Source organism: Neopelma chrysocephalum, unplaced genomic scaffold (genome assembly GCF_003984885.1).
Source record: "Neopelma chrysocephalum unplaced genomic scaffold, ASM398488v2 Primary Assembly neopelma1_42b, whole genome shotgun sequence".
Lineage (NCBI taxonomy): Eukaryota > Metazoa > Chordata > Aves > Passeriformes > Pipridae > Neopelma > Neopelma chrysocephalum.
The window spans coordinates 4210821-4229011 of record NW_020897701.1 but is presented as its reverse complement, the minus strand read 5'-3'; the positions used below and the strand labels follow the sequence as shown (position 1 = coordinate 4229011).

General features: G+C 41.9%; 1 protein-coding gene across 1 annotated transcript; it reads left to right on the top strand.

Annotated features, from left to right (window-relative positions):
- The first annotated feature begins 1204 nt into the window (after positions 1-1204).
- Positions 1205-17684, top strand: FAM241A (family with sequence similarity 241 member A). The gene is made up of 2 exons (XM_027677028.1): positions 1205-1322; positions 13878-17684. The coding sequence occupies exons 1-2, from the start codon at positions 1212-1214 to the stop codon at positions 14121-14123; spliced, it is 357 nt and encodes a 118-aa protein (XP_027532829.1). The 5' UTR covers positions 1205-1211; the 3' UTR covers positions 14124-17684.
- Positions 17685-18191: the final 507 nt, after the last annotated feature.

Sequence of the window (18191 nt, the reverse complement as noted above, 5' to 3'; positions counted from 1 at the left end):
ATAACGACAAGAAAAGCAAAGAGCAGGTAGAATTCACTCCAAATGACAGTGGGACCTACACACAGTCACCAAAAAGCCATATAATATTAATCTATCTGATTTGCACAGAATCCTACTGTCTTGCAACCTGTTAGCACCTCCAGTAATTGCTTGTGCAAAGAAAACTGAGCCAAGCAGACCTGCCACCTGTAATGCATGAACTGGCTTCTGGAGGAGGAGAAAAAATGCGTAAAGGTGATGACAGCGGTCCCACCAGAGTTTGGGAATGCCATGCACTGAGATCCAGCTGCACTTTCAGGCTCCATCCTTCCTGTGCTGTGCTGGGGTGGACAGCATGGATAAGGTGTGCGGGGCTGGCGGGAGTGAGGCCTCTCTACAGAGGTACAGTCGTGCTTGGAGCGAGAACTGAGTACACCCCTGTGCAGTGGAACTTCATTGATGTAGAATCAGAGGATCATTTAGATTGGAAAAGATCTTTAAAACCATCGAGTCCGTTAACTCAGCACTGCCAAGTTCACCACTAAACTGTGTCCCCAAGTGCCGCATCTATGCATCTTTTAATTACCTCCAGGGACGGTGATTCCACCACTTTCCTGAGCAGCCCGTTTCAATGCCTGACCACCCTTTCAGTGACGAATTTTTTCCTAATATCCAATCTAAACATCCCCTAATCTAAATCTAATCCTCAATACACCAAATCTTCTCTTCTGGGTTAGCTGTTGCGTTTCCCTCTTCCTGGTGTGTATTAGTTCCTTCTAAAGAAAGAGGACCTGATCCAGAGACCTTTGGAAGAGCGAGGCCAGTGTTTCCTCTTTCCCGAGGGAGGAATAGCAAATGCCACATCTCACACTGCCAAGAGGCAGCCGTTCCTCCCCAGGGACATACCAACAGGGAGTGGTGCTAAAATTAACGCTTTATTAACACCTGGCGCTTCCTGGTTTTAACAAAAGCTTGGGAAAGTGGGTGTTTAGGTTTCGGTAGGGTTTGTGTTTTTTTGCTTGAACTAGCAGCAAGCAGCTCTCTGGTCGCACTCGGGACCCGGCAGCAGGAGGTTCCCCGCCCCGGGCCCCCCCAGTCCCGGCGCGGGGCCGTGCCAGGGGCCGCCCCTCGCTCCCCGCGGCGCCGCCCTCCCGCCGCTCCCCGCGCCCCGTGACGGCCCCGTCCCGCCCCGGCAGCGGCGGGAGCGCGGGCTGCGCTCGGCCGGAGGAGCCATGGGCTCGGCGGCGGAGCTGCTGCCGCCGCCACCACCGCCGCCGCCCGGGGAATGCGAGCGGGAAGCGGGGGCGGCGGCCGCCCGGCACCGGCGGCGCCCGGAGGAGCAGGTGGGTGTCAGCCGGCGAGGGGGCTGGGAGGGCGGCCCCGGGGCTGCCCCACCGTCGGGCAGCGGGAACCTGTGAACGCCTCTTGGTTCCTCTCCCGTGGCGTTCCCGGTGCAGCCCACGCGGGTGGATCGCTCCCGGGTAACGCTCCATTGCGGCGGGGCTTATGCAACCCGGCCGAGCTGCGTGGGGCTGCCCACGCGTGATGCTGGAGGATCCCCCCGGTGGGCCCGCCTGAACCTCCTTCTTCCCTCCGGGACGCTTAGTTGGGCTGGGAGAAGGTGGGAGCAGATGGTTCCCGCACGGCATCCACGTGTTCTCGCTGGAAATAACCGGGGTGCTCTTGTCATCCCCGGAATTCCCCAGTAGTTTAGCTCTTGTGTTCCTTCACTTGAATATTTTAAGCTTTTAGTCTCTTTATTGCTTCGGAAATTTAATAAATCGTAATTGGAGGAAACCACCAACTCTTTTTTTGTTTGTTTGTGGGGTTTTTGGTTGGTTGGTTTGTTGTTTTTTGTCTGCTTTCTTCAGGATTTATGTCTTTATTGCATGGAAGTGGGTTTTTTGCTTAGGGAATTAAAGGACCTCTTCCCTATTGTTAACTGTAAACTGGCTTTCCATGCACCCTTTGTTTTGCAGACAGCATCGTCCCGGTGTTTAGACAAAGGCGGTGCTCTAAATGCACCTTTAGAGATGTTTTATTTAAAGAAAAGAAGAACGTTTTTTGTTGAAGATTCTTATAAGATGCTCTCCACTTAACCATGAGTGAGCCCTTTCACAGATAAAATAGCTTAATATTTGGAAGATTCTGGTAGTACTTGCCAGACATTACATCTAGAAGTGGGCCACTGAAATATGCTGGTACTTGAGAATTCGCTGGGTCACCATTTACGTAAGTCAGTGCATCTTCTTGTCCCTTTCCCTAGAAAAATAGTGCAGAGCAGGGCACATACCTGAATGTAGCATAAGGACAGACTCACCCAAGAGAGGTTCAGCAGTGCTCGTCTCTGTGTCCTTAAGCCCTCCTGCAGGATATCACAGGAGTCAGGAATACTTGCTGGTTCTTGTTGCTGTCTTCCCTGGAAAAAGACGTTAAAAAGTTGCATCAGATCATCTCATCTGTTCTTTCTCTCAAACTGGTTGTAACTCTTTACTGAGGAGATTGCTCCCTGCAGGTTACCACTGCTTCTTAGTGACCGGTGTGGTGGTGTTTCTAGGGGATGGTGCATGCTGAAGAACTGCCTTCCAACATTCCCTAAACACATTTTAAAATGAAGTTGGTGTAAAGGTACTGCTTGGTTGAACACAGGCACACGTGGTTGAGAAACTCTCTATTGGCTTTTCTCAGACACAGGTAGTGATCCTGGCCCTTTCTGACAAGTTGGGGCATAATAATAGGATACCAAGGCAGAAATTTTAAATAGGCCATAAGGAAGGAGGAGAAAATCCTTCCTGTTTACTGGAAATATTTCACTGTTGTAGCATGGAGTAGTTTTTCTGCATACTGAGGTGCCAGCAGCTGGGCAAATAATAAACTAGAGTTAGAAATAAGGAATATGAGTTGCCTTTATTTAATATGCATAGAAAATGTGAATGTTGTATAAAATAGCAGTAAAAAATAATCATAATTTGATAAATAAATCGGAGTATTTTATTTTTATGTGTGGGGAAGACCAAAGCTAGGTGAGGAGTTGGTGGCACGTTCACTTGCTGCAGACTTTGACAGAAAGTCCCAGATTCTCTTGTTCAAGAGAAGAACAGACATGTAGCTAGACTTGGAGGTCTCCTGTGTCACCAAGGCTAGTCACGTGCTGTACTTCTTTTGCTTTCGTGAATGTGTTGATATTTCTCTCAAAATAATCAGTAGCCCCTGCCCTTTTTTGCTCTCATGGAAGGGCTGTTGCTGAACACTGCTGTTCCAGCAGGCAGGAATCCTGTTTCCAGGCTGAGTCCTTACTAGAGTACCTCATGGAGGCCCAGCACTGTCGCTGTGTTTGCTGAGGGTGTTTGCACTGTTAACAGACTCTGGTCCTCAGCTCATGTTTTCCTGTTTCACATTCTCTCCTGAAGTATAAATGCGTGCGCCACCTTAGTGGTATGTGCAGTGCAAAAGAAAGGAGTCAAAATCTGCTCTGATGGTGCTGTGAATTCTTACTTCTCAGCTGGTGTGAAGTAAAGCCTGCATGAGAGCAAATCCTTTGGCCTTATTTGAGAGGATTTTTTAGGTGAGGATCTGAGGCTAGAAACCTGGGTATGATTTGTTTTTCCCATTTCCTGCAAAATAAGCTCAGTTTGTGTAAGATCATATCTTGTAGCATAATGCTAAAAGAATACCTTCCTGACAAGCAGGACTAAATAATAATGTATACACCCTGTAATATTTTCTAAGAGAGAGTACTCTGTAGGAAATGTCTACTTATTTAATGCCCAACCCTCTGGGTTTAATTTTTTATTGAAGCTTATTATTGTGTCAGCAAGGACATGCTTAGTGAAATTACTGACAGGCACGTTTTTAAAAAAAATAGGAGGATATGTAACTAAATTTTATACATAGCCTTTGGAATTCATTATTGGAATAGACTAGCATTACTTCAGTGATGAGACTTGAGAGCTGAACTGGATGCTAATTTGATTAATATCCTTTGTAGGTTTGCATGCAAAGATGAAAATAATTACGCTTACTGTAGTCTTCAAAGCACTGCAGAACCTGGGTAGTTTCTTCCACCTCTCCTTTATTGTACTGCTGAGCTTCACAAGTGGTACATGAAAGCACCAAAAGATTTAGCTGTTCCTGAAGCTGTGGTTGCTGCTTCGCCCTGCAAGTTCACAATTTTTTCCTAACTGTTGATAGTTATTAGTCAGACACACACATTGTCCTGTATTCTCAACATCGCTACAGATAAGGATCAAATCTCCTTCCCTAACCCACTTTCTAAAATAGGTTAGCCACTGTCACATTAGTGCAGTCTAAATCTCATCAACACCTATAAATTAAACCATGAAATAAGAATAGAAAAGTGTGTGTTGTAATAATAAAAGGTGATGCAAAACTCCTGCATTTGTGTCTTCTGCATCTTGCACATGCCATACAGCAAGGGATGAGGTGGTGTTAGCGGCAGACACAGCACCTGCTCTGTCCATAGGCAATTTGAAGCCAAACTGTGTCACAGCAGAGTTCCTGAAAGCTGTGGCACTGCGGCTTCCTTCAGGACTGAAAACTGTCTGTCTGGGAAGTAATGGGATTTAGTTTCTCATAATCAAAGTTGAAGGCAATGGCAAAATCCCCAGTTGCTTCAGTGAGGTTGGGATCTCCACCTCACACTGGATTTGCATACATAGAATCCAAAGTGCTGTTAAAGTGTAAACCCAGTGCTTCTAGAAAATGTCTAAGTGCAGAGTTAATATGTGATACATGTATTCGAAAGTAGATTAAATTAGCTTAGATGATCACCTTTTCATTAACATGAGTTTGTAACCCTTTGGTATGTTTTATTATTATTTTTAACAGTGTTTTATCTCTGTAAGTGGAGTATTTTATCTTCTAATAGATTACATCAGATTTAAGGTGCTATAACAAAAGGGCTTGGGTGTTTCCTGTTGAGAATTATGTTGAGGAGGTTTGGGTGTCTTAACTAATATCAACACATTTGTGGTATCCTTTGTGTAAATGCGTAATTGTTCATCAGACTGTAGAATGGATGTATGCTGTGTTGCACAGAATGGTATAGTTTGTCATAAATCAGAAGCGGCCAAGAATGTTTTGAAGTGCACTTGTATATGTGGAAACTGTGATGCCTAAGGCTAGAAACCTATTCCTGATTTATTCTACAATGAGATAATCTGAAAATAGAAGTTTTTTCCTGCTTGTCATTTGGGATTTGTTTCCGAAAATAGTCATACCTGACAGGGAAGGCTTAATCCCAAATTTGTTCAGGCTCTACAAATAATTTAAGTCTGCTGCAGAGGTTCATATCTACGAAATAATAGGTGATAGTAACTTTCTAAGAAGCATTAGTGGGTTTTCTGAGGCTTGACAGCATTTGAAGAAAAAAAATCCAACATTTCAAACAAAGCTGTAGCACCTTTAGTAAGCAGGATAACATGCTCTGCTTGAATGATGTGAAGATCCCATTTTCTTAAAGAAAAAAGTATTCTGGAGATAGAAGCAAATAGAAATCCTTTCTTTAAAAGACAAAATTAACAACTGTTTCATTTTAGCAAACCAGTGCATTGAAACCATGCTGAATATACAGAGATTGAAAGCCTTTTGCTGGGTCAAGCTGACCAGTTTTAGTGGGGGAACCCTGATAAACAAAATCCTAGCAGGTGTAAGGAAAAGATGAATTAGATACTGCATTTGATCTAGTCTCTATGTAAAATTGCAGCATGAATGGGATCAAGTTACAGGGACAGTAGTAGGAGCATAAGGAGGAGCATAAACAGCACCCAAAAATGGAGAAGAGAGACAGTAGATCTTAACATGGAGGCAGGCAGGTTTCCTTTCCCACAACCCTCCTGTGCTAGGTTCCCATCTTTACACTTTCTTATCTGGTGCTGTATGAGTGGGGAAATTTACTCCCAAAATTATGGGACTCCAACAGTTCTTTTTGTGTTTATCAAGAGAAGCCTCTGTCCCTCTTGAAGCCATCTCTGCTCCACCCATGCACAAGTTAAGTATCTGGAAAAGCCTTTTCATCTCCTGTGCACAAAACCTCTCCTGGTATTTTGAAGTTTGTTCCAGTAACTGTTGATTCTAGAGTTGCTGTGAGGGCTGACTAAAGGGAATCCAATGCTGTTGCTTTTCTTATGTTATTGCTTGTTTCTATAGAAACATCTTGTCTCAATTTTATAAATGATGTCTAGATTCCTGCTGTAAAATGAATGTTAACCCAATCTTCGGTTTGGAATCTTTCTATTTAAACTTCTTCAAAGTATGTCACTTTTATTGGTAGCTGCTGTACAGTGCTTTGGTATAAAGATTTTTTGCTACTTTTCTTGCATTTGCTTCTTTTTCTCAGAGGAACAAGTTAAACTTAGGTTTTTTCTATCTTGTTTTTCATTTGGAAGTATGGGGTTTTTTCTCATTTCCTAATCTATTAATCTTTTCATACTTAAATATCAGATTAAAATTAGCCCAGAGAAATGAACCTTGTTTGTTGGGTTTTTCCTCCAGACAGTTGAAATTGATTTTGTTGTCTTAATAGTCTGTTGGCTGAATATCAAGATCTTTTTACTGCTTACATTTCCAAGGTTAAATACTAATTGTTAGTTTCATGCTAGCAAAGGATACAAAGGGATACCATTTTTTTTCTTGCTGTAGTAGAAGAGGAAGAAAATCAGAAACTTTTCCAATAAAATTATTTGCCCTTCTTGGGCAAATTTCACTTTCTTTTAATTGAACATAGGATACCTTTTAAGTGTAGGAAAGCAGGGTGAAATCCTGAACACATGCCAGGTGTTACTAGTAATGAAACTGTCTCTTTTGCATATGTGGAGGAGTAGGAGGCAGAAAGCCTGCACCCACCCAACCAGTGCGTTGGCAGGGTTTTGTGCTGGTGCCCTGCGATGGGATGAGGTGGTGGTTTGGAGAAAGAGGAGGCTATGACCTGGGAATTTGCTGTTGACTGCGAATCTCCAAAGCCTGTCCATGGCAATACACTGGACAGTCAGATGGCTGAGTACCAGCAAGATTTTAGTACCGATTGATTCGTTCCTCCAGGACTAAAATGGCTGGTTATTCAACTGTCAAATACTTGTAGCTGTGTGTTGGCTGATATGTATCCCCATCTGCACCCAGCAGAACTTGGTCTCTTTATTTTGGAGGGGAGGGAGCTTGTGGTTTCTTCCATCCTGGTCTCTGTCATCTGGTCACTTTCGTCTCGTATTTTCCTTAAGATTGGTCCTAAAGTGCTTTCAGTTTTAGTTTGCATCCTCTAAAAACAGATGACTCTGTGATGCACTCGCTTCTGAACATTAATGTCCCAGCTTTCAAAAATATACAAGTATTTTTCAGTAAGTTAGCATGTCCGTTAAGTCATATCTCACTGGCTTTTTTGACATTTAAGTGTCTGTGGGCTTCAGCTAGCAGACACACCACCTGTTCCCTGGAGTAAAAATAACCACAACTGGTGTAAAATAGATAGTGAGCAGTTAAATCGTGCAGAGGAAACTTTTTATTTGAAGAAAAAAGGTGAAATGTGCATGTGGGTATGTAAATGTGATATCCCCGTGTTTTCTTTATTGTGTTTTTTTCTTAACATTTCATTTAGATGATGTTAAACACGTTTACTACAAAACTCAAAAGAGGTTTCTTTTCTATCTAATGTGGAAATAAGTCTCTTAAATGTGCCATTCCTTTTTCTTTCTTTTATAACTGTACATGTGATGAATTGTGATCTGAGGCACGTCAAACAATTTGGAGATGCTGCTGCTTTTTTGTGTTGGAAGATGGATATTGTATATACCTTTGTGTCCTCTCTCTTTACCTTCTTTCCCCAGCAGCACTTTTTTGACTGTAAAATAATAAGTTTTTACGTGGAGAGTAGTTATTTTCCCAATCCATTGGACGTTTCTCCTCCATGGTTGGAGTTCACATTTGTCTAATCCTGTTTCAGGCAGATGATGCAAGAAAAGAGAAAATGATGAACTTCTACTCAGTTTGGGGCTATTGTTGAGTGTGGGGTGGGAATTTTTCAAGTTGTCTGAGCAAGAGAAGGTTGTTGAGGTTTCTTCAATTCATTAGTCATGAAAAATAGAAGAATGCTATTTGGTTTGGTTTGATGGATCTTATACCTTCAGAGTGGTTGAATGGATTTTTATTTTCTTTTTCCAACTAAATATCCTGAATCTTCAAGTGGCGCAGGTTTCTTATGTTCATCTACTTCCTCCCACAGAACAAAGGCAGTTGAACTTTATCCAATTATTTCACTCAAATCAGTTACTTGGGGTTTTTTTTCCACACACACAAAAAAATCCCAAACTAAACATGCCATCACAAGATCCTTAGGCTGAGTGTGGAATACTGTGGACCAAGGTGCTGCTTCATCAGGTGAAATACCCGAAAGACCATAACCAGACCTGTTCTCCCCACAGCTAGTGCAGTGATGAGGTTACAGGACTGAGACTCCTTGTGGTTACTTTACAGCTATTCAGTCTTCCCAGCAGAAAAAAATAAATGCTAAATCTGGGCTACCATGCTCTTTTTGACTAGCCATGGGAAAATAACTTCCCAAGTGAGGCTCTTTGTCCCCTTCAGATCCATTTGTGTTCTGCATCCTCCAAGAGCTGGGCAGACTTACTTGTCTTGGTGTGATCTGCAAATGGTCTGAGGCTGGAACTGTGTGCTCTCAGCAATTAGAGAGGAAAAGACCTTGCACTGGCTACATTACACTTAGGAGATGCAGACAGGGATCAGTCTTAAGCCATTGTGAAAAGTTCAGTGCCTAACTTTATCCTTGTCTCCCACTGAGTAGCATATGACTCCTTGCAAAGATGGCTTCTTTCCAGGGGGACGATGTTCCAATGGGATCTCATGTGTCTCTGCATGATCAAAACACCCCTTGATAGGAAGGGAATAAGCAAGTAAAGGATCCTCCTGTCAGACTGGTGTGAAGTGGCCTCTGCTCGTGACATACCATGTGCTTTCCTGAATTTGGGAAGCAGTGAGTTTGAGTGAATGTGGTGGAAGTTTGCCATAAGCAAGGGTAGTTAGTGGTCAGAACACAGGGAATTTTGTGTGTTGTGTTGATGACAAACATAACTGGTAAAGCCACAACCGGATGTTAGTTGGGTTCAGCAGGATGGGTTGACTTTACCTTCTCTATTGTTTTACAGCTAGTCAAGGAAAACATTCAGTTACATGGGGGATTTTTTCAGAAGCACTTCAGGGATGTAGGAACATCAGCTGTGCTGGAAGGAGGCAGAACTTGGGCTTAGTATCTCCTCTCTGACACCCTTATAGAGTTTAATTCTGAAAAGAAGGTGATTTTATGGCATCCTGCATCAAATCTGAGAGGGCACGTTATAGTTCTCCCTAAAGTATCAAAGCCCCTAAGCCATTTGGCCATAACAACTGGGAAAATTTAGTTACCAGGTTCCTGTATAAAAGTTTTTTGAAGTTTGGACCTTCAAGTTCTGACTTTCTGCCAGTAAACAGTGGAAGACAGCAGACAATGGCTTTGCTGATGAAAATGTGCCATTTCGAATATGGAGGGAAATTTTATAATACCAAATATCTGAAAAGACAAGAGGAAATGGGGTGCTTGATGGGCACCTTTGTGTACCAGCAGGCTTGCAAAGGACATTGTGTATGCTAAGCAGTAGGGCAGATCAGATTCTTCCCCTTCTGTTCCATATGCTAACTCTGTTTTTAAGTAAAGTAAAAAAACAGAAACCAAATATGAAATTGAGTATGGAGTACTGCATCCAGCTCTGGAGCCCCCAGCACAGGAAAGACATGACCTGCTGGAGTGAGTCCAGAGGAGGACCATGAAGATGCTTCGAGGGCTGGAGCACCTCTCCCGTGAAGACAGGCTGAGAGAGCTGGGGCTGTTCAGCCTGGAGAAGAGAAGGCTCCAGAGAGACCTTACAGCATCTTCCAGTACCTAAGGGAGGCTACAAGAGATTTGGAGAGGGACTTTTTACAAGGGCATGTAGGGATAGGACTAGGGGGAATGACTTCAAACTGGCAGAGGGTAGATTCAGACTAGGTGATCCCAGTAAGTCTAAAATAAAATCTTTGATGTAAAATTTATTTAAATTACAGTAAGAAGTAATTAATTACAGTAATTTGATAAGAAACATTAGGTTAGGAAACAAATGCAATCAGCATTTCTAATACATTCTGATTTAGATTTATTCGCTCAGGAAAGCCCCATTCTCCTTCATCCTTCAGGAATAATACCATATGTGTGTATTAAGTGTCTTTCAGCCAACTGGAGGAAGGAGGAGAGAGAAGTTGGGGAGACAGGACTGCTGTGCCTCTTTTCAGGAAATATTTTGGGCATGCATTAATCTATATCCATCTATGTTTCTGACTGCACTTTTGTTCCCCAGTCCCTTTGCATTTCTTTGTCGCTCCTGTGTTCAAAGAGTGAGGAAAGGCAAACAAGTGCAGTTGAAGTGTCTCTCTCTTGCATTTCCTCCTGCATTGTGGCAGATGAAGTCTGGAGGTGTCCCCTGCAAAGCACATTAGCTATAAGGAGAAGAGCTGCTGGGAACGCCTGGAAAAAGCATGCTTTCTCTGGGGCTAGTCTCAGGCACAGAAATTTCCTCACAGAAATGATTCTTAAAAGTTATGAAGCCAGGGTTGGGTTGTTGATTTTTAAAACTAGCAACTTTGAAACAGAAACTTCTTGTGCTTTTAAATGAGGAAGTTTTGTTTTGTAGGGGCGGGGGGGTGCAGTTGCTCGGAATGGGTACATTTCTCTCTCAGCATTTTTTCTTTATGGTAGTGTCTGTCTGGCTCCGGGCTGATTCAGCAAGATTTAGTATGAAAATAGCCCTGTGAAAATAGTTCTGTAAAAATTAAGAGTCAGCTGGGAACTATGTGTTTGCTAAAGAAGGCCAATTTCTAAAAATGTTTAGAAAAGTACTTTTGGAAAAAAAAAAGTATTTGGTTCTGAGGCTACGGTTTGAGAGCTACTGGCACATATATGGGATTGCGTGCCATTTTACTGTTCCCCTGAAAATTAGTGAGAAAAATTCTAGCTGCAGTGTTAAGCTTATTTAGCAATCTTTAGTGATCTGGAGTATTTGCCCTAATAGCTCTATTTTGGCTACACCTCAGAAGAAAGGTATTTGCTCAGCATGTAAATTATTATGCAATAGTAAAGAAGAACATGCCATCAGTGTTTCATGGCTGATCATGTTTTCAGCTTCGCTTGCATTTTGCTGAGTTGCTTGAAGCAAGATGTATTCAGCCTGAATTAACTGAAGCAGACTTTGAAGTCTTGAGAATCTCCATGATAATTTTGAAAGGTTTTGTAAGCTATTGAAAATATTTGGAAAATTTGACACTTGTTCTGTAATTAAACACGTACTTGTCAGTCTCTGCACCTGGAAGCTGCCTTTGCGTAATCGCTTTAGGAATTAATGAATCTACCCTTGTTTGAGAAGGCAAGGGTGAGGTAAATAAAAAATCAAAAAGACCTGGACTGCCTAAGTGAGGTGGAATTCACTCTGTACCCTGCTTAATAGACCGCGTGCAACTCCTTGCTGTTACCTTATCAAAGCAGGAGGGGCTGCAAGTGAAATCCCATGCCCTACAGTTGCCTTGTACCAGGAGAGATGTTGTCAGTGTGGTCACGTAGAGTTAATCATGCTTAGCCCGGTGAGACGGAGCTTGCAGAGGAGCTCGCAGACACATTCCTGCTGGTGGCCTCCTGGCCAGTGCTGCACTGGGCTTGCTCTTTGCAAAGGCTCCCAGGAGCCTTTGTTAGTACCACTAACAATCCAGAGGCAAGGAAGTGATGCGTTTGTTTTCCCTCTCACTGGCTACTTTGCTAGAAAATGTAGTGATTTCTCCTGCAGACTGTTTCTCTCAGAAGTGATCTCTGCACAACTTGACACGAGCTGGGAGCTGTGCTCTGATTCCCTCTGCCCTCGTCCCACAGGCATATGCTCCCTCTGGTCTCTGCATGCAAGATGCAAATAAATATATTTTCCCTTCCTGGCACATCCTTTCTCTTTTCCCTAGTTGTTGTGATCAATATACCACTTAGTTTGTTTGGCTCTCGGTGCTTTTTGGGAATGGAGAGATGAGAGTTCCTGTAGTAACATTGTGTTCCCAGCCCTGCCTAGTCTGCAGGAGCTCACAAGAGGCTCTGCCTTTCCGGAAGAGACTAATCTTGAAACACTGGAATTAACAATGAATCAACATTTATTTGAATTAAATAAAGCACAGTTAAAGCCAAAATGCTGAAAACTGGAGTTTCCACACCCAGTAAGGAGGAGAAAATGATCTGGGTTTGAGAAGCAGACTGAAAGGAGATGAGGGGGTGTCTGGCTGTACGTAACCTCCAGTCCTGCAGTTCACACTCAGGCTCTTGTGTAGAACCGCAGAAAGAGTGAACACAATGTTAGTTATGAATTAGTTATGAACACGTTACTATTTAGGCTTCCTGCACCCCTCCCTTTCTGGGATTCTGTACTGAAGCTTAAACCAGACTCTTTATGGATAAGCAAATAAAAAAATATCCAAGCACTCTTAGCTGAGGGACTGTTGGGGTTTTGTTGGGGGTTTTTTTCAGTAGCAGCTGTGGAGCTTTACCCAGCCTTCACTCAGCAGGCAGGTTCTGCATCACAGCCTAAAGTCTGGCCTAGAAAAACAGTAGTCTTCCTGGTCTTTGCTGGATGTTCTTCTGTGGGAATGGGAATTCACTTTGTTACTTGCTCTCTAATGGAGAGCCTGGCACTCGTGTGGGAGGGAATTTCTATTTCTCTATCAAGGCCATGCCATGTAACAAGGGATGTCTGCAGAATAACTTTCATCCTTGAAGACAGAACATGTTTGCTTTGAATCTGGGAGTAGGCTAATTGCCCATAGAGTTTGCAGGCAATTTGTAGGACCCATTGATCAGTTGACTGAAATATTCATGAGTACCTTCTTCATGTGCTTTCATTGCTGCCTAATGGAAGCATTAGGAGACTTATGTTCATCATCTTTAAAGCATGTTCGTCCTGTCATACGCAAACACAAGACAATAAGGTTTTGTGCAAAGGATCTCTGGACACTGGGAAATGAGAGATCTCAACCTCTTATCTAGTTGCAATTTACATGTTGAAACATTCATGTTTTCTGAAGAGTGATATTTAACTCTGTGATATCTTCATCTAAAGATGGTCTTCTGCCTTCCTATGCATTTGCTCTACCACTTTTCACTTCGCAAAAAATCCAGCACTTATTTCCCCTCCCCTTTGCTTTTTTGTACCACTGCTTTGCATCTGTGCAGGCCTTTGGTCTGTCTTCCTTTGCCTGACTTGCATGGCTTCTTATGTCAACATTGGGATAGATGTTTGTCACCTTGCTAGTTGAGTCCCATGCCCTTCTTTCAGCAGTGCTGGTAGCCCTTCAGTTCCCTTGTGCTTTGGTGTGAAATACTTCATAGTTCATGTTTCATAGTTTTGTATCATTCTTGTGGTTCTGAAGATGTTCTGGAAATAATTTATAACAAATCTACTTCAACTAAATCCCCTCCCTGAAATTACTGGCATCTCATTCCATTTTGTTTGTCCTGACAACCACAGACAGGTTGCACAGACAGGTAAGATGTGTGACCTGCAGGAGAGCTTTACCCCTCAAGACTGGTGTCTGGAGGGGAGACAGGCTATCCTATGTTTGTAGCAGTACTTTAGTGTCCCGGGTTTGGAAAAGTGACATCGTTAACATTGTGCCAAAGTCACAAGCTACATAGCATTTTCAGTATCTTGATTTAAGGAATAAATTTATTGCATGTGTATCTTAGTTTTATGCATTCAAACAGAAGTAGATGAGAATTGTTCATAATGACAGTAATAAGATTGTACAACATATTTCCTTATTTTGTCTTCTGTCCACAGGTCCAGCAAGAGCAAAGGAACCACACCACAGAACCTGTAATAGATGACTATAAAAAGATGGGGACTCTCTTTGGCGAACTAAACAAAAGCCTTATCAGAATAGGCTTCACAAGGATGTACTTTGGAGAACGGATAGTAGAACCTGTAATAATTATATTCTTCTGGGTTATGCTCTGGTTTCTTGGCCTACAAGCTCTTGGACTGGTTGCTGTTCTGTGCCTTGTCATTATTTATGTACAACAGTAAAATTTTATATAGATACTGTTCAGATTATGTATTTCTACACCATCACTATGTCAGTGGATTTATGTGTTTAAAGTAAATGGGCGGCATATCAAAAGCTGCAATGCTTCAAATTGCTGAAATTCCAACCTTTGAGGTGCATTTTTAATGCATTAAAATTATGCATTTTAAGCCAAATCAGCAGTGCCCTTTTACATCTTTGGGGGGCATGGGGGAGGTGGGGAAAGGAGATGTTTGTAATATAATGGTGTCAAATGTACTGTTTTCTGCACTCTTGGGGCCTTAGCCCAAACACTGGCTTTTTGTTGTCCACTCCTGTCTCCCCATCTTCTTGCTTTGTATAGTGAAAATTTCCTGTCTGATTTTAAGAGGACGCTCTATGTGAGTGTCCTGTTTGACTGTTGGGGGAGGCTCATGTGCTGTTTGTTCCCTGAATCTGCATAATTTGTTAGTGTTCTGCTGAAAAGCTGAATCTGCACAAGGGAGGTTTAGTAACAAACTACAATGACAAATATTCACAAAAGCATCTTTCATTTGTATAGTTTATAGTAAGCTTTCCCCTAAGAAACAGGCTATACCAGCAAAATGCTCTTATACTGATATTAGTGACTTCACACAAGGCTTCAGCTGTTGTTAAGGAGAAATTGCAGTCCTACATTGGCCAAGTGGTCTAATGCAGCTCTGCCTTTTTTTTTTAAATGTACTCAGCTCCTGCTGCTATTTTTCTTTCTTTATTTTTTGTACTTGCTCTTTCCCCCAGCCCTCCTTCTTAAGATAAATATTTGGATAATTCATGAAGTTTGTAGGTAGTTACAGCTGCAGTGTTGGAGAGTTGCCATTCCAGACGGCAGTGCTAGGATGTTGTCTGCTTCCTCTGGGTGGTGTGTGAAGTGTCTGAACAACCAGATATCAGACCAGATCTCTTAACGCTTCCCTGGTTTTGCATTGTGGGCCCACATCAGCTAAAGCCTTGCTCACGTCAGCACACCAGATCTGTTTCCTCATGCAGGGCAAGAATGTAGTTGAAACCAGGTGGTCATTTTGTTTAGTAGTCTTAACTGATTCATTTCCACACTGGGCAACAAAGAATACCTATGTATAGGTGTATGTCATGGGCCACACAAATTAGGGAATAGGGTATATACATTCAAGAGTAGGTTCAAAATTCACTCTGACTCCCCAGGGGCCACACCAGGGGTGTACTGAATATTTCCAAGTTTGAAGAAAAACAGTAAAATGAAACAGAATCTTTACTACTTCTACTAAATAGGCTACCAATTTAATAATTGGTGTACATTACTTTTACTAAGAAACTTAAATTGCAAAATTGACTTAATCTACGGTCCAGTGAAATTATATATTTACTTAAAGAAATGTAATAGGAGATGTGAAATTTACAGAAAATTACTTAAACTTTTGCAGTGACTTTTTTCCTAAAGAACAATAAATTAGATCAACAATCAATTAGTTGAAAACGCTGTCTCATTCAGAGATTTTTGAAGTTAGGGGAAGTTTCTGTACGGTCCCAGTCCTGCAACTGGATTCTCAAGGCCAGCTTTATGCCTCCATGGACTACATTGACTGCTAGGCTCTATTTCCAGGGCCTCTGGCCCCAGTCCTTATGGACTGTCCTGTTAGGGAAATAATTGTTATTTAGGGCAGTAAACATGAAGGCCCAGCTCCTTTAAAGTCTTTATGTACTGAAATGCCATCTGCAGACATGTCTCTGTGCTTTTCTAATGAACATGTAGTTACCTTCTGAGGAGCCAGGTCGCCTGTCTGGATCTTCAGATGACCCTGACTGTGGATCTGAGAGGCTTTGCTGAACCGTCAGGACTGCAGGGAAGTGGGGCTGAGGCCCCAGCTCTGTTGTCAGATGGCAATCCGTGTTGATTGGCACCTAGTTAAATAGTTACACTTGTAGCAGGGAAATGTTGGACAACAGAAGGTGTTTCTGGATGCGGGGATTTGTTGTTCGCATCTGGAAGACCCAAAGCAAATAGCAAGTACAGGCTGAACTCAGAGGCAGGAGCTCTGTACTCTAAAGTGCCTAGGGGTAAACTTTGGGTTTGTTTCAAGTCCCCTAGAAGCAGAACATCTGTTTATACCTCTGCGTAATTTGTATAAATAGAATGGTGGGTTTATGTGTATTCTTCTCCTGTGTAAGGGCTGTACTACAAAAGCATCCTGTTGTTAAAAGTAAAAAAAAAAAAATATTCTTACTTTCTTCCCACAATCCAGTTACTGTTCAGAGGGTCTCATCTAATTCCTTTCATCCTGTAGGAAAAAGTGTCTCTGTGATACTCTTGTTGCAGTAGTACGCTTGTGTATAGAGGCTGTGCTGTGAGATGGCATGTGGTGTTTCCTTGAGGTGGTGATCTTGCTCTGTACATTTGGAATGGGGAATGGTGAATCATGAGTGTGACCGACAACTTCAGTGAGGACGTTGTTTATATGTGTGTAACCTTTTAGTATATGCATAACTGTGACTGTTGCACTCATGAATTCATTTCAGTTGGTCATTCGCTGTTCATGTTATACATGTACTCCAGGGAAAAGTAGCTTTTGGACTGAGATTGTGTATAGTGAATGTCTTGTGTGGTTTCTCTTAAGGGTAACTTGCTATGTCTTGTCCTTTATGGAAGTTTTTCATTTTTAAAAACCTGAAAAAATAATCCTCCTAATAGTGTTAGGTTGACTGAAAGTGGAAAAAGAAAAATAATGTATTGCATGGAAAATACCACTCTCCTGTTCATACATTCCCTCATAAATAAGAACTTGTACTGAATTGTCTGTCCTAATTTTGTGCAATTACTATGTTATCTCCCTCTCATTTGCAGGAAAGGAAAGAGGGGTTAAGGAAAAAGGGGGACTGAGTTAGAATCAGACATAAAGAGTGCAAAATGGAATGTGGTGAAACAATGCATATATGTGTCCAAAAAAATCTGATCATAAATGTGTGTCAAAAGCGAAGGGGAAATGGGTGAACAGTCCTTGCCTTGTGTTCTTCATTCCATCCAGATGTAGCTGCAAGGCAGAGGAAGCACCAAGTGCTCAAAGGATGTCCCTAGCTAAAAAGCATAAGGTTAATTTAAAAAAAAAAAAGTTAATTTCACTGTTGGCTATATAGTAAAAGTTGATAATGTTATTTATACTGTTAAATGTTATTGTTCTTGATAGAACTGAAAGCACCTTTATGCATCTGTGTGTAGGACTGTATGAAGGAATTATGTCCCTTAAATCTGTGTTGAACAACAAACGATGCAATTTCTGTTGGTCAGCGTGACATGGAAAGCGTTTTACATAAACTCATTTTTTTAAAGGATGGACTCTTCAGTACTATTTCACACCTGCCAAATGCATAAATGTTTGAACTACTGTGTATAGAGAAGAAACTCCATGTGCAGGAGAATCTTGGAGAACCCTGTTTGCACTGAAAAATCACCTCATCAAAACTGTCCATATAAGAAGGAAAAATCATATTTCTTAAAAACTCTGTATTAAGTGAATTCTATGGAAAGCACTTTGTTACTCTTTCTAATAAAAAGTATTGCCATCAATGAACCTATGAATTCTTTATGGTGATTTGTTCAAGGTTACATGGCTCCTTACAGAATTTCATGGTAGGCCCAGATGAAATGGGGCAGTGTTCAGATAACTGTTGAAATCAGTTCACTTGCAGCTAGAGGAGAAAAAACTGCAGTACCAGAGCTGAATAAACTGTATCAGGTCTCTTTGGTTGTGTGCAGCAGATTATGCTGAACCAAAAAATAATAAATAGTAGAGCAAGATGTTAACAAGTGATGGTAACGTGACGTTGTAAAGTAGATTTTAGTTCACAGCATATCTGTTTTGCATCTAGAGCAGCCTCTGAAGGAACCAGATGTAGTCAGGGATGTGAAAAATCCTTTGAAGTGACAATTGGTGTGCCACAGAAAGGTTTGAGGATTTTTATTTGTTTTTTTAAATATGCATAGAACAGTATATGGTTCAAAACAAACCTACTTGTAACTTGTTGGTTTTGCTTTTTTCTGCAAGTCAGAAAGGTGTTCATTCTGCCAGATCCAACAG